The sequence below is a fragment of the Dromiciops gliroides genome, chromosome 2 (genome assembly GCF_019393635.1).
Source record: "Dromiciops gliroides isolate mDroGli1 chromosome 2, mDroGli1.pri, whole genome shotgun sequence".
Lineage (NCBI taxonomy): Eukaryota > Metazoa > Chordata > Mammalia > Microbiotheria > Microbiotheriidae > Dromiciops > Dromiciops gliroides.
The window spans coordinates 595,472,511-595,488,014 of record NC_057862.1 but is presented as its reverse complement, the minus strand read 5'-3'; the positions used below and the strand labels follow the sequence as shown (position 1 = coordinate 595,488,014).

The window sequence follows — 15,504 nt, the reverse complement described above, 5'->3', positions numbered from 1 at the left end:
GTAAGTGTTAAGTGTCTGAGGCCGGATTTGAACTCAGGTACTCCTGACTCCAGGGCCAGTGCTCTATCCACTGCGCCACCTAGCTGCCCCCCAAAGGAAGTATTTTTAAGGGTAGAAGAGACTTAAGGATATTTTTGGGGCACCTAGAAGATTACTAGTATATAGTAAGAGATTAAAGATGAGAAAGAAAAGGAACGATTGATAGGTCCCAAAAGAGACAGAAAGAAATGAAATAAGAAGTATATGTAGAGAAGCTATCTGTAGCAGAGATTCTCAGAATTAAGAGTTAGAAGGAACCTGTCACCTTCTAAGAGTCCAAAACATACCTGAAAAAGAATCCCTAATACAGCAAATCTAATGACACCAGCCTTTGCATGAAGAACTCCAATGAGGAGAAACCCACTGCTTTCTAAGGCAGTCCATTTTACTTTTGAAGAGCTCTAATTGTTAGGTTTGCCTGACATCAAGTTTTAATATATGTCTTGGCAAGTTTATTGCTCTCCATTCTTCCTTCTGGAATCAGACTAAATAGATATTAACCTTTCCACATGACAGTATTCATTTACTTGAGAGTAGGAATAGAGAAGAAGTCAAATGGTAGGGATGACCCAGGATTGAAGATGAGCAGGGTGTGAATAGCCAGAAAGAGGTTTAAGGGTGGAAGACAATGCCTTATTGAATTAATTAACTACAAAAATGTTTATTTCTTTTTTATTTTGTTATCAAATATAGAAAATAAATATTCAGGAGTATTTCCTTGGGAACAGGATGAAAAAGAGCCCACTGACTGATACAGGTTTGTCATCGCATGATAATTTAATAGTAAGACTTGAATTTATCTTAAAGTATACATTCAAGTAGAAATTATTTCTAGGATGGTCTCAGAGACTCTGACTTATAAAAATAATAAAGCTCCAAATTATTAGAAATTATTTCTAAGAGTCTTTTCCTTTGTTATTTTGTGTTTTTGTAAATACTGATTTTTTTTTCCTCCTTCACCTCTTTCTCAAGAAGCTACATTTGGAAATTTGCATGTGCACACACATGTACAAATATTGTGACAGCAGTTTGTGAATTAACGTGGCCAAATTCCATACTGAACATTTTATTAAAGGGAGAGGGGAACCTAGAACATTTCAAAAGATCATTTTTAGTCTTAGACTTCTGAATAGGCGAAGAGAGATACCATTTTTCCATCTAAAGATTTATATTATATATATATGATGTGACAGGTGTTTTTTTTTAATTAAAAAATTTACAAGGAAATAAAATTACTTTATGTTGACCAATAAAAGTAAAACTCATATGTGTATGTCCTATATTAAAATTTTCTTTCAGAAATATTTTAATGGAAGTCTTCAGAGAAGTTTGGAAGAACCCATTTATTTCAAATTTGGGGTTTCTAAGTTAATTGAAAACTTTGTCATTTATAACTGCATTATAAGTTGCTGCACTTACTTCATTCATTCTTACATTACTCCATAGAAAAAGAAGAAAAGGAAAAGGAAAAACCCAAAGAGAGTTCAAAGGAGGCAAGTGAAAAATGTCATTTCATTCTTGCTACTCATTTACAGTGAAGCCACTGATTTAAGGATTTGATTTACACAATATTTCTTTTACTAACCAATGCTTAGAATAGGGCAGTATCTTCTATGTTCTTTACTAAAAACAATGTAAACTATTAACGTCTTCAGATTGAAGTTATTGCTTCTTTTTAAAAAAAACTAATAAGAATCTCATTTGTTTTTAAAGATTCTATAACACAAGCCTACTAAAGTTGAATTTAGTGAGTCTTCTGTTAATATTGACAGTTCTATACCCTGTCATAAAACTTAAAAGAATGTTGCAAACAACTGAAGGTAATATAGTTTCTTTTTAAAATGCCCTTAGGAATCAAATCAGTTACACTCCTGACATCTCCTGTGTATAAGACAGGCCTTTAAATTATAGGTCACCTAGTAACTAACTTTAAATTATAGGTCACCTAGTAACTAAGTTACCTGTGTTATAATAAATCAGCCTGAAGTGCCTATTCCCAACCTTGAAGAAATGTTCCAATGTCATATAGCTTGCTTTAATGACCATCCTGGGATTCTTGAGTTTATCTCTGGTATGGGCTGGAGTCTGCATCATTAGTAATCCAAATCAATGAGATAATAGAACCGTGAGTCCTGAATACTTTAAAATAAGTAAGGAATTGGGGGAGCAAAACAAGGGCATGGAGCCAAGATGGCGGAGTAGAGGCAACAACCCAGTCAAACTCTTGCAATATTCTACTCCAAACAATTTAAAAATAATACCTCAAATCTAATTTTGGAATATCGGAGGCAACAAAAGCTATGGGTGAAATATTTTCCGACCTATGAGAACTTAGGAGGTTGACACCACAATGGGGCTGTCCTGGAGCACACATGGCAGCAACATCAGATTTGGGTTTTGGAGGTGACTGTGGCAGTAGAAGCTTTAGAAGCTCTCGGCCCAGAGACAACAAGGGGATTGGAAAACCAGTCAGAAAGAGATTACACAGGACCTTTTGCTGGCCCTGGGGACCTGACACTGTTTGGCAATGCTATTGCCCATATGCAATTCTGAGTCACGGTTCCAAGGCAAAAAGGAGTGCTTGTGATTGGTTACAAGGGAGCAGGGGCCCTGATCGCAGTTCCTAGTCAGAGAAGAGCATTAGCACTTACAGCTACAGGAGAGCATGGTACCTGGTCACAGTTCAAGTGCTAAAAGGAGCTCTAGCACTTGTGGCTGCAGGAGAGCAGGAATCTTTCTGGATAAAGACCAGAACACAGACCTAGAAAGTAGTAACCACAACTCCTCAGATGACACTACCTTGGAAGCACTGAAAACTTACAAATCTCTAGAACTAGCACTGAAAACAGCAGCACGAAAAAGCCTGAACCTTGAGTCAGTGCCTCTTCCCCCCATAGTGAGCAGAGCACAACTGTAACGTAATAGTTCAAAGTCAAGAAATAGGCTAGGGAAAAATGAGCAAACAACAAAAAAAAGAACTTGCTTGTAAAAAGTTACTATGGGGGGGCAGCTAGGTGGCACAGTGGATAGAGTACCAGTCCTGGATTCAGGAGGACCTGAGTTCAAATCCAGCCTCAGACACTTAATACTTACTAGCTGTGTGACACTGAGCAAGTCACTTAACCCCAATTGCCTCACTAAAAAAAAAAAAAACTTTTTTAAAGTTACTACAGGGACAGAAGAAGACAACAATGTAAAAACCAGTTACAATCAAAGCCTCAAAAAAAAAAAATGCTAATTGGACACAAGCTGAACAAGCATTCCTGAAGTATTAAAGAGATGAGTGGTAGAGGAAAAACTTGGGAAAAGAAATGAGTGATGCAAAAAAAAATTGTGAAAAGAGACATCAGAACTTTGTAAAAGAGGCACAAAAAAAAAAAAAGAAAACATATTAAAAAATAAAATTAACCAAATGGTAAAAGAAGCACAAAAGTTCACTGAAGAAAAGACTTCTTTAAAAAAGCAGAATAGGCCAGCTGGAAAAGGAAGTACAAAAGTTCACTGAAGGAAAAGAACTTTTTTTAAAATAATAAACATTGGGGCATCTAGGTGGCACAGTGGATAGAGTACTGGCCCTTTATTCAGGAGGACCTGAGTTCAAATCCGGCTTCAAACACTTGATACTTACTAGATGTGTGACCCTAGGCAAGTCACTTAACTGCAATTGCCTCACCAAAAAAATTAATAATAATAATAAACAGTTTTATTTATTGCTTTGAGTTCCAAATTTTATCCCTCATCCCTGAGGTAGTAAGCAATTACCTAGAGCTCATGTGCAATCATGTAATTCATTACAATATTAGTCATTTTGTACAAGAAAACTTGAATAAAAGAAAAAAAATGAAAGAAAGTGAAAAATAGCATGCTTCAGTCTATGTTCAATCAATATCAATTCTTTCATTGTAGGTGGATAGTATGTTTCATCATTAGTCCTTTGGGATTGTCTTGGATCATTGTATTGCTGAGAATAGTCGTCATTCACGGTTCTTCATTAAACAGTATTTCTTTCTTTGTGCACAATGTTCTCTTGGTTCTGCTCACTTTACTATACATCAATTCATACAGGTTTTCACAGGCCTTTCTGAAATCATCCTGCTTGTCTTTTCTTATAGCACAATAATATTCCATCACCGTCATATACCACAGGTTGTTTAGCCATTCCCCAGTTAATGGGCATTCCTTTGATTTCCAATTCTTAGCCACCACAAAAAGAGCTGCTATAAATGTTTTTGTAAAAATAGGTCTTTTTCTCTTTTTGGGGTATAAACCCAGCAGTGATATTGCTGGATCAAAGGGTATGTTCAGTTCCATAGCCCTTTGGGCATATTTCCAAATTGCTCTCCAGAATGGTTGGATCTAGAAAAGAACTTTTTACAAAGCAGAATTAGCCAAATGGGAAAAGTTACAAAAGCTCACTGAAGAAATTAATTCCTTAAAAATTAGAATTGGGTAAGTGGAAACAAATTACTCCATCAGACATCAAGAAACAGTAAAGTCAAAAGAACTGAAAAATAGAAGAAAACATGAAATATCTCATTAGAAAACCAAATGGCCTAGAAAATAGATCAAGGAGAGATCATTTAAGAATTATTCAACTACCTGAAAGCAGTGATCAAAGAAAGAATGTAGACATCATATTTCAAGATGTTATTAACAGAATATTGCCCTGATATTCTAGAACAAGAGGGTAAAACAGAAATTGAAGGAATCCACCAATCACCATCTGAAACAGATCCCAAGATGAAAACTCCCAGGAATATTATAGCCAAATTACAGAGCAAGGTCAAGAAGAAAATATTGCAAGCAGCCAGAAAAAAAACAATTCAGATATCATAGAGCCACAGTTAGGATATGACAAGTTTTAGCAGCTTCTATATTAAAGGATAAGGGGGCTTGTGATGTGATATTCCAAAAGGCAAAGGAGCTAAAATTACAACCAAGAATCACCTACCCATCAAAAATGAGCATAATCTTTCTTCTTCTTCTTCTTCTTCTTCTTCTTCTTCTTCCTTCTTTCTTCTTCCTTCTTTCTTCTTTCTTCTTTCTTCTTTCTTCTTCTTTCTTCTTCCTCTTCCCGGATTTGAACTCAAGTCCTCCTGAATCCAGGGCCGGTGCTTTATCCATTGCTCCACCTAGCTGCCCCCAAGCATAATCTTTCAAGGGAAAAAAATGGATATTTAATGAAATAGAAGACTTTCAAATACTCCTGATGAAAAGACCAGAACTTAAAAGAAATTTTGATATTCAAACACAAGATTCAAGAAAAGCATAAAAAAGTAAACATAAGAAATAAGGACTTAATAAAATTAAACTTATATTCCTATATGGGAAGATATGTGTAATTCCTAAGAAATTTATCATTATTAGGACAGAAGAGTTTTGCATAGACAGAGGGCACAAGAGTGACTTAAATTATGTTGGGATTATCTAAAAAAAAAGTAAGGGCTTAGAAAGAGGGATGTACTGGGAAACAGGATAAGGGAGAGGAAGAACTCACCCATCAAATGAAAGCAAATTGCAGAATCGATTAGAATCCAACAATATGTTGTTTATAAGAGATACACTTGAAATAGACAAACAACAAAGAGTTAAAATACAGGACTAGAGCAGAATCTATTATGCTTCAACTGAAGTAAAAAAGGGCAGGGGTAGCAATTGTGATGCCAGACAAAGCAAAAGTAGAAATAGACCTAATTAAAAGAGATGATATGGGAAACATTTTGATAAAAAAGTACTATCGACAATGAAATAATATTTTTTTAAGTTTTACATTAAGTTTCTCTCATAAAGGCCTTGTTTCTCAGATATATAAAAAACTGAGTCAAATTTATTTTTAAAAAAATAGGAGCCATTCCCCAGTCAATAAATTGTCAAAGAATATGAACAAGCAGTTTTTGGTAGAAGAAATCAAAGCTGTAGTCACATTAAAAAAAAAAATAGTCACTCTAAATCACTACTGATTAGAGAAATTTAAATTAAAACAATTCTGAGGTATCTGCCTACTAGAAATGACAAATGCTGAAATATGCTAATGAACTGTTCATGGAGTTGTAAACTGCTCCAACCATTCTGGAGAATAGTTTAAAACTATGCCGAAATGGCTATAAAACTGCATAGTGTTTGATGCAGCAATACCACTACTAAATCTATGTCCCCGAGAGATCAAAGAAAAGGGAAAAGGATCTATCTGTACAAAAACATTTATAACAGTTCTTTTTGTGGTGGCAAAAAAATTGTACATTGAGGGGATGCCCATCAATTGGGGATTGGTTGAAAAAGTTGTGGTATGTGATTGCAATGGAATTCTTTTGTACTATAAGAAATGACAACAGGGACGGTCTCAGAAAAACCTAGGAAGACCTATATAAACTGACACAAATGAAGTGAGCAGAACCAGGAGATCATTGTACACAGTAAAAGCAATATGATCAACTATAAAAGACTTAACTACTCCAATCAATGCAATGGTTCAAAACAATTTTGAAGGGTCATGATGAAAAATGTAGTCCGTCTCCAGAGAGAATATTGCTGAACTGAGTACAAATTGAAGTAAATTTTGCTCTCTTTATTTATTTAGAATTATTCCCCACCTTACATGTAAAAACAAATTGTAATATCAATTTTTAAAACTTTGTGTTCCAAATTCTCTTCCTTCCTATCCCCCCTTTAAGAACTCAAGCACTTCAAGTTATACATGTGCAGTCATGCAAAGCATAGCAGACAAAAAAAACTTCACTTTATTTTTCTTAATTTTGATACATCTTGACTACTATAGAAAGATCTTTTGCATGATTTCACATATATAATTGATATCCTGTTGTTTTCTCCATGGGTTAGGAAGGGGCTGGAGGGAAAGAGTGAATTCAGAACTTTTTTTTAATGTTAAAAATAATAAATTGTTAAAAAAAAATAAAATAAGTATTTTCAACTTTAGTAGGCTTGTGTGACCCAAAAACATTCAGTCTCTTATTAAGAAACAGAGTGAGATTCAGAGCTAGGACTTAGGCCATGGACATCTGATTCCAATACTTCTCCTAATATAAAAAGATACATTTATATGTGACCTTTCCATTAATTTCATTCTGTGCAGTTATACAGTTGGCTTTCTAGAGAATGCCTGATAGGGAAACTTCTATCAATGAAGATCAAAAATTGTTATGAAACTAACAGTCTTAAAGAGTCACCTGGGACACTAAGGAATTAAATGACTTGACCATGGTCACATGGCCAGTTTGTTTTTGAGATAGGACTATAACCTGAGTTGTCCTTACTTCAGGGTCAGCCCTCTCTCCTCTCTATGCTATGGCTGCCTCTTAAAAAAAATAAAATGCATTTTGTTATATAATAGGCACGTTTAAGATACAGATATTTTTAATGAAATATAGACTATGAAAATATGACTCTAAATGAATTTGCTAGTTCTTCCCTAACATGAACAATGGCTTAGATTTAATATGTACTTCATATACATTAAGCGTTTTCTTCTAGTTTGTCTTTGTGCACATGTTTGGGGGTTTTGGTTGGGGCAGTAATTTAGAAAATAGTCAAAACGATCAAACACACTGTATAGTGTGCTTATCTTGAAATTATTAAGCATTGCAACTAAGGCATTGTCATTATTCTATATAAAACTTGCTTTGGTAATATGTTTGCTTAACTACATAAAGATTCATAAATCAAAAAATATCAACAGGAAGAGTTCTTGAAAAATGACGTGTGCATTTGTGAGTTCTTAAGAGTATATAGCTATTTTAAGTTCACAAGAAATGTTTTTTTGGTGGCTTTTTTCCTTTTGTTTTTAAGATCCCCACTAAAAATATTGAAGGTCAGATGACTCCCTACTATCCTGTGGGGATGGGAAATGGCACCCCTTGTAGCTTGAGACAGAACCTCCCCAGATCAAGTACTGTGATGTATATATGTCATCCTGAAGCGAAACATGAAATTCTTTCAGTAGCTGAAGTTACTACTTGTGAATATGAAGTTGTCATATTGACACCCCTGCTGTGCAATCATCCCAAATATAGGTAAGGTATTTAGAGTTAATAGCATTACATCCATCAATCCCAAAAATTCAATCTGCCCTTTGTACACAGTAGCTTATACCCTTGTTCTTGTTTGAATAGGTTCAGATCTTCCCCAGTAAATGACATATTTTGCCAGTCACTCCCAGGATCACCCCTTAAGCCTCACAATCTGGTACAGTTGGAACAGCAACAAGAAGTAATGAAGATCCCTTTTAGAAGAGCTAAAGAGGTATAAAGGTGTCTCTTAATGTGACTTAATGCTGTTTTATTCCATACTTTGTAGTATTGTCTTAATATGTCCATGAATTCTACAATTCATTCTCTTTTATGACCTAAATATATTGGCTTTAAATAAAAATGTTTAATTTTTAATTTTCCTTATTTCAGCTCCCCTTTTTGTTCCATTCATTTCTAATTTCCCTTTACTACTACAGAGCATTAAGATATTTTGAATTCTGAAAACATCCTATTCAGTTTAGTTTCTTCAAAGATCCATTTTTAGCTTCAGATAGAAGCCATACTTTTCCCATGCTTTCTGATCTTTAAGCATTTAAATGGACTTTACAGATCATTAAAATATCATTTATAATATACAAAAATAACTTAAAATATTTATTTGCTTTATGAAAGAAAATGTGTGTACACTCTCGCTTTTTTTTTTAGGGAGGCAATTGGGGTTAAGTGACTTGCCCAGGGTCACACAGCTAGTAAGTGTTAAGTGTCTGAGGCCAGATTTGAACTCAGGTACTCCTGACTCCAGGGCTGGTGCTCTATCCATTGCGCCACCGTGTACTCTCTCTTTATCCAGTGACCAACAGTGTCACTCTAAGGAGGGAAAAATGATATTATATAATGTATAGATTCTTTGAAACATTATATTAAGAGTTTCTATTACAAATTAAATCCTGGCCTATCTTCTTCATAGTATTCTTAGTACTAGAGCCAGTGTACTGTGGTAGAAAGGGTATTAGAAAAAAAAATGGTATTAGACTTGGATTGAAAAAGTTCTACGTTTGAATTCCAGCTTTGATACTTCTACCTTTGTAACCTTAGACAAATCCCCCTGGAGTTTAATTTCTTCATCTGTAAAATTAAGAGGTTGAATTAGATATCTAGTCCCATGCACATCCTATGGTCTATTATTATTACTATTACTGACATATTTATGACTGACTTCAGCCGAGATGTTGAACAAAAGCCAACCTTCTTGTATTTTTTCAAGGAAGCAGTAACACAATTGGGGGGGGGGGGAGCGGGGAGCAATGTGGGTTAAGTGACTTGCCCAGGGTTACATAGCTAGTAAGTGTCAAGTGTCTGAGGCCAAATTTGAACTCAGGTCCTCCTGAGTCCAGAGCTGGTGCTTTATCCACTGTACCACCTACCTGCCCCCCACAATTTTAATTAATATTGTAAAATTTCCATTTCAGTAAATGAAGTTTTCAAGGAAACATGGGATCTAATGCTTTTAAAACATTTTTCTAGCAATTGTAACATTTCATGAATCCTAAATATGAGTATTTCTTGACTAGTATTTAAGGTTACATGGATGGTTAAAACTAACTGACATTTTTATAAGTATAGTTGAATACATGGCTTTTATTTTTCAAGTTTTAATAGGTAAAGTTCAGTTTGAGTTTCAAGCTTTAATTGAATGTAATTAAAACTAAACATAATTAAAATTCAGGTTCCCTCATCCCCCCTCTCACTACCAATTTTTCTTAGAAAAAAATAAGAAATGTTTTATGTTTGCCCCCACATTTTTTATATGTTATCTGGTGGTATAAATTGCATTCATTTAGCATTAACAAAATAGTCTTGACTTTGGGTTTATAAAAGTGAAACCATCATTATAAAAATATAAGCTTACTACTCTTATTTTCCTTGAGGATGAAAATTTATCGTCTGTCCAAAAGGAGCAGTAGCGACCCTTGTTCATATTCTGTAAAGCATTAAAAAGTTTTGAACAAATCATTGACGTGATCAGATTTGTATATAAGGAAGATTAATGTGGTAATATGAACAGTGAATGAAGGGAAGAGAAAGTTGTGAACAGGAGAATAAATGGGAGACAATTATAAATGATCCAAGTAGATGATAATGAGAGAGTTACTGGGTTGGTGCCAGTAAAAAAATATATGTATTCAGTTTCAGTAAACATTTATTAAGTACCTACTATGTACCAGGCATTGTGCTAAGCACTGGGACTATAAATAAGAAAAAGACCATCTGCCCTTAAGGAGCTTACTATCTAATGGGGGAAGACAACACCCAAAAGGGAGCTGGAAAACTGTATGGGATACGAGTATTGCCACCAGGGGGTCCTTTACACTGGGGCCTCGTGTTCTCTGGAGTTCAAACCCATCAGAGCTACAGATGGAAAGTGGAGAATAGATTCTAAAAAGATTTTTGAAACCATATCACCTTAGTGATTTGATTTCTACTTTTCCTTATACCATTCAATCTTGTTATCACTATTTTCCTTTGCCTCTATCTCCTGTTCTTAAACTATTCTTCAGAGATGCAGTTATTATTGATAAAGTGAGGAAATAAATAGCCAGTGAGATCATGAGATTGTACACTTAGAGCTTGAAGGGACTTCAGCAACTAACGCCTTCATCTTCCAGATAAGGAGGCTGAAACCCAGAGAGTTCAGTCATTTAGCTAAGGTCACACAAGGAGTAAAGGAGTCCATGGCAGAGACAGGAAATGAATACAGATATTCTAATTCAGTCCTCCTTCCACTGTACCGTTATACTTCTCTAAGAGCGTTTGTATAAGCACACACGCATATGTATGTCTGTATCGATTCTATAGGACTGGTGGTGACATAGATGCTCCTCCTCTAGAAAGAAAGGGGTGAACCTCTCCCTTCGTGAAGGTGGGAGGGCCACAGGTATTTCAGATTGCACATATATTTGGACTTTTTCAAAATGTCGGTCAGTTTTGCTGACTTTTTTTTCTTCTCCATAAAAAACTGTTTTGTCACAGAGATGGCTCTCTGAGAGGAGGATAAGGAGGAATAAAGGGGTACTGTGGTGATGTAAGAAACAAAAAAATACAAAAAACTTTATTAAAAAAAGAATGGGGGCAGCTAGGTGGCGCAGTGGATAAAGCACCGGCCCTGGATTTAGGAGTACTGTAACGATTGGAATGATGCCACCTGCTGGATACTTACTGTAGAAGAGTTCTGCCCATGAAGCGAAGGTCTTTGAGGGCAAGACCAGGAGCCTTTTCTTTGGCGGGAGGAAGTGACGCGGACTAGTGGGAGGAGGAAGGAAGAGACTGGCGCTGACTCTGGGGCTTTTTCCTGAGGACGCTGGCGGAGAAGGGAGCTAGAAATGTGCTCTCCCTTTAATAGATAGGAATCTAGGCCTTTCTCTCTCTCTTTACCAAATTCTTATTCTCCTTAATAAATGCTTAAAAACCTAACTCTTGCTAAAGCTTATAATTTATTGGCGACCACTCATTAGATATTTTAGACAGACTAGCTAGAATTTTAACCCTTAACAGTACCTGAGTTCAAATGCGGCCTCAGACACTTGACACATACTAGCTGTGTGACTCTGGGCAAGTCACTTAACCCCCATTGCCCCACAAAAAAAAGAATGATGTGTGGCTGGCATCCAAATCCATCTTGGCTGAACATTTACATATCCCGTTCATATCTTGAATGCTTTGACCTACTTATCTCCTGCTTGTGTGCGTCCATTTCAAGATGCTAACTACAGAGATATCCTGTAAATAAATCTAATAAAGCTGGAGCAATCATTCAGAAGGGGGGGAAAAAAGGATGGTGAATTGCTTGTGTAGAAATAGGCAATACATTGCCAGGTATGGTCAGTGTGTAAGTTGATTTTGTTTAACTATACTTCTTTCCCAAGAGAGTATTCTTTGATGGGCCAAGATAATTGGGAAGTGACAGCAATTGTGTGGAATAGGGAGAGCATAAGGTATCAGTGTAATATTTTTAAAGTGTACGTTAAGAGCCTTTAAAGATTTGTGTGCTTAATTTCAGGAAGAAACTCATTCAACTAAAGAAGAAAAATTTACCTCCATCCCCAAACCAGTTGCTCTCGGCACTCATCAACTACTCACTGTTGGAACAACACACATCTCCAAACTGACTGATGACCAACTCATAAAGGAATTTCTTAGTGGCTCTTATTGTTTTCATGGGGTGAGGAATGAATTATTTAAACTCTTAAATTGTACATTGACAGGATTAAAAATCGAAGGATGCGCTTGTCTTTAGGACACTTAAAATTTTCTGAGGAACATCCAACCAATATTTTTCCATTTTAAATTGGCTAGTGACTACAGTGTAATCTGAAGGTGTTGTTTGTCAATTCACATGTTAACTCTTATGTTAAACAAAAATCAATTACTTTGAAAAATTTTATATGAACTACAGCAATTTCCATGGTTAACACAAATCACAGTTTACTTTTTGTCTTAATTTAAATGATGAAATTTATTTGAATTCTAATTTTTGAGTAGGAAAGCAGTACCAAGTAAGCATAACTATTATCTACCATGCCTAAATGCAATAACTGTTATTAGCCTCTAATATTGTCTAGCTTCGAGCCTACAAAAAAAATAGAAGAAAGTACATTAATTGTTTTAAACATTTTCATAAGATATGCTACTTTGTTGTCTACATTAGTTTGTACTTAACCATTAAAATAGCCCCTGCATTATATGTATTCCTGCTGACACTGGTAAAAAATGAGAAGATACATTCTGGTTTAATATTGTTAATATTTCCATTGTATTTTCCTTATCTGTGTTCATATCCTTTATGTCATATTGCCATATTCTAAAAACATTTTGTTGAACCTTCTACAGTGCAAGTAGAATTATTTCACTATTTTTCTCACTTGTACTGAGACCCCCGTCCCCCGATCCGAAACTGTCACTAACATTTTCTTTTTTACTATCTCTTAGGGTGTAGGTTGGTGGAAATATGAATTTTGCTACGGCAAACATGTGCATCAATACCATGAGGTATGGAATAGTATTGATATTATTATATCACTAGGTAAATTGAAGTTATGTTTATTTTATAAAACAATTGGTATGGCTAGAAAAAGCTGGTTAGATCATCTACAAAATCTGAAAAATAAAGGACTGGCTATTAATTTTGAGCCAGTCACTTTAAAGTTTGTTCTTAGGATCATTTACTACTGTGAGCTGTGGTAAAAAGTACGCCAGTTTTTGAAGGACCACCCTTTTGGGGAGGAGACCGTGACAAACGGTTGTGCACTCCACCTCCGTCTGTTAGGCACTCCATTTCCGGGGTACGAGCTTAAAAGGCAAGGAGAGAACAGAAGTGAGGTCTTTTTGTTGGCTCTCCTTGTCCGCTGGTTGCGCTGCACACACAGACGCTGACTGAGGTTCTACTTGGCCCAGTTCGCTGTAACAGCACGTGCTTGACGGGACTCTCAGCTTCAGAGGTGGTCTTGGGTTTTTGGTGATTCCTATACGGTTTTTGGTGAGTTTTATGCAGAATATAGACTAAGTTTAGATTTAAGACTATTTGTTTGTATTTCTACTTTCCTATCTCTTTAATCAACATCACCTTGTAATTTCCAAACAATAAAAGCTCTAACTAGAGACCAGAGGCTTCTTCCACTAACTAGTCTGGGAGATAAATAAGGGAAAGGTTAAAAGGGGGAGTTAATGCTCCTGTATCCAATTTTAAATCTCACAGAGCATATAAGCATCATTTTGTTTGTGGGGATGAAAATTTTATGTTAGTCTAGTGTCTTAGATAACCTTATGGTAGAGGCACTGAGTTGTAACGGAAAAAGGGATGGACTTGGAGCCAGGAAGACATTGTTTCAAATCCTGCTTCTGATTAACTATGTGACAAGGGCAAGTCACAACCTCTCTGAGTCTCAGTTTGCTCAATAAGAAAATAGGAATGATAATACCCATATTATATACAGGAGTAAGTAGGTAGCACAATGAATAGAGCATTGGCCCTGGAGGCATGAGGACCTGTGTTGAAATGCAGCCTCAGATACTTACTAGCTGTGTGATCCCAGTCAAGTCACTTAACCTCTTTTTGCCTCAGTTTCCTCATCTGTAAAATGTGCATAATAATAGCACCTACCTCCCAGAATTGTTGCAAGGATCAAATGAGATAATAATTGTAAGGCACTTAGTAAGTTCTATATAAATGTTAGCTATTATAGCTTACTCTGTGTTGTAAGGTCCAAAAGAAGTAATTTTTGTAAAGTTCTTTTTGCAAACCTTAAAGTATCAGATAATCATAAGTTTTATTATTTCCTGATAAAGACCTAAAGTTTAGATTTGTGGCAGATCGTGAAAGGTTTTTTTAACACTATGATTACCATTTTATGTAATGCACATAAAAAATAAATAACAGATAAAATAGGAAGCTGATATGTGAACAGTTAATAACTAAGCCAGTTACTCTGAAAATAGAATAATCAAATACATTAAAGTCATGATAATAAGAATAACTGTAGGGGCAGCTGGATGGCGCAGTGGATAGAGCACCGGCCCTGGAGTCAGGAGTACCTGAGTTCAAATCCGGCCTCAGACACTTGATACTTACTAGCTTTGTGACCCTGGGCAAGTCACTTAACCCCAATTGCCTCACTAAAAAAAAAAAACAAACAAGAATAACTGTAGTTAGACTATAATTAAATATTTGTATATATCTTTGGGGGGGGGCAGTGCGGGACAATGAGGGTTAAGTGACTTGCCCAGGGTCACACAGCTAGTGTCAAGTGTCCGAGACTAGATTTGAACTCAGGTCCTCCTGAATCCAGCGCTGATGCTTTTATCCACTGTGCCACCTAGCTGCCCCCCTAAATATTTGTGAAACATTAAAATTGCTATTGCTTTTATATTATCTCATTTGAAAAAATGAAAATAAATTCTTGCATTACATTAATCATTATTCCCTTCTTTTCCTTTCCTCAATTAATAATCATTTGTTAAGCTCACACTGTGTTCTAAGTACTGTATTAGGCACTGGGGAATACAATGACCAAAAAAAAAATCATTTTTCTCAGAAAGCTTGTATTATGTTACATCAGGGGCAAGACAGAAAAATGAATTGATAGAGCATTTAAATGCCTATAATGTGCAAGAACAGAAAGACCAACTTGACTGAACCATAGGGTAAAGGAAGCAAAATAAATAGATAATCAGGATAGAAAGATAGAATGGGGCTTGGTTGTGAAGGGCTTTCAAAGTTAAATGGAAGAGTTTTTATCCAGTAGGCAATAGAGAGCTAATGGAATTTGAGGAAGGGACTAAGGAGTAAGTATTCATGGAAAATATATTTCTGGACTCAAGATCCCTTAAGTGGTAGTTTTTCATGTTCCTATCTTTTTGTGTTACATTGTATTTTCTTCTTTGGAACTTTTGTGGTGTTAAAATAAAAAGATTGCTTTTTAATTGA

At 35.6% G+C, this 15,504-nt stretch overlaps 1 protein-coding gene across 1 annotated transcript in view; it reads left to right on the top strand.

Annotated features, from left to right (window-relative positions):
* ERLEC1 (endoplasmic reticulum lectin 1) overlaps positions 1–15,504 on the top strand; it is a 48,954-nt gene that overhangs the window by 16,542 nt on the left and 16,908 nt on the right. The window contains exons 5-10 of the mRNA XM_043988009.1: positions 733–796; positions 1,486–1,532; positions 7,843–8,066; positions 8,166–8,295; positions 12,082–12,243; positions 13,011–13,070. Coding sequence (XP_043843944.1) covers positions 733–796; positions 1,486–1,532; positions 7,843–8,066; positions 8,166–8,295; positions 12,082–12,243; positions 13,011–13,070 — 687 coding nt within the window. The remainder of the gene's footprint in view (positions 1–732; positions 797–1,485; positions 1,533–7,842; positions 8,067–8,165; positions 8,296–12,081; positions 12,244–13,010; positions 13,071–15,504) is intronic.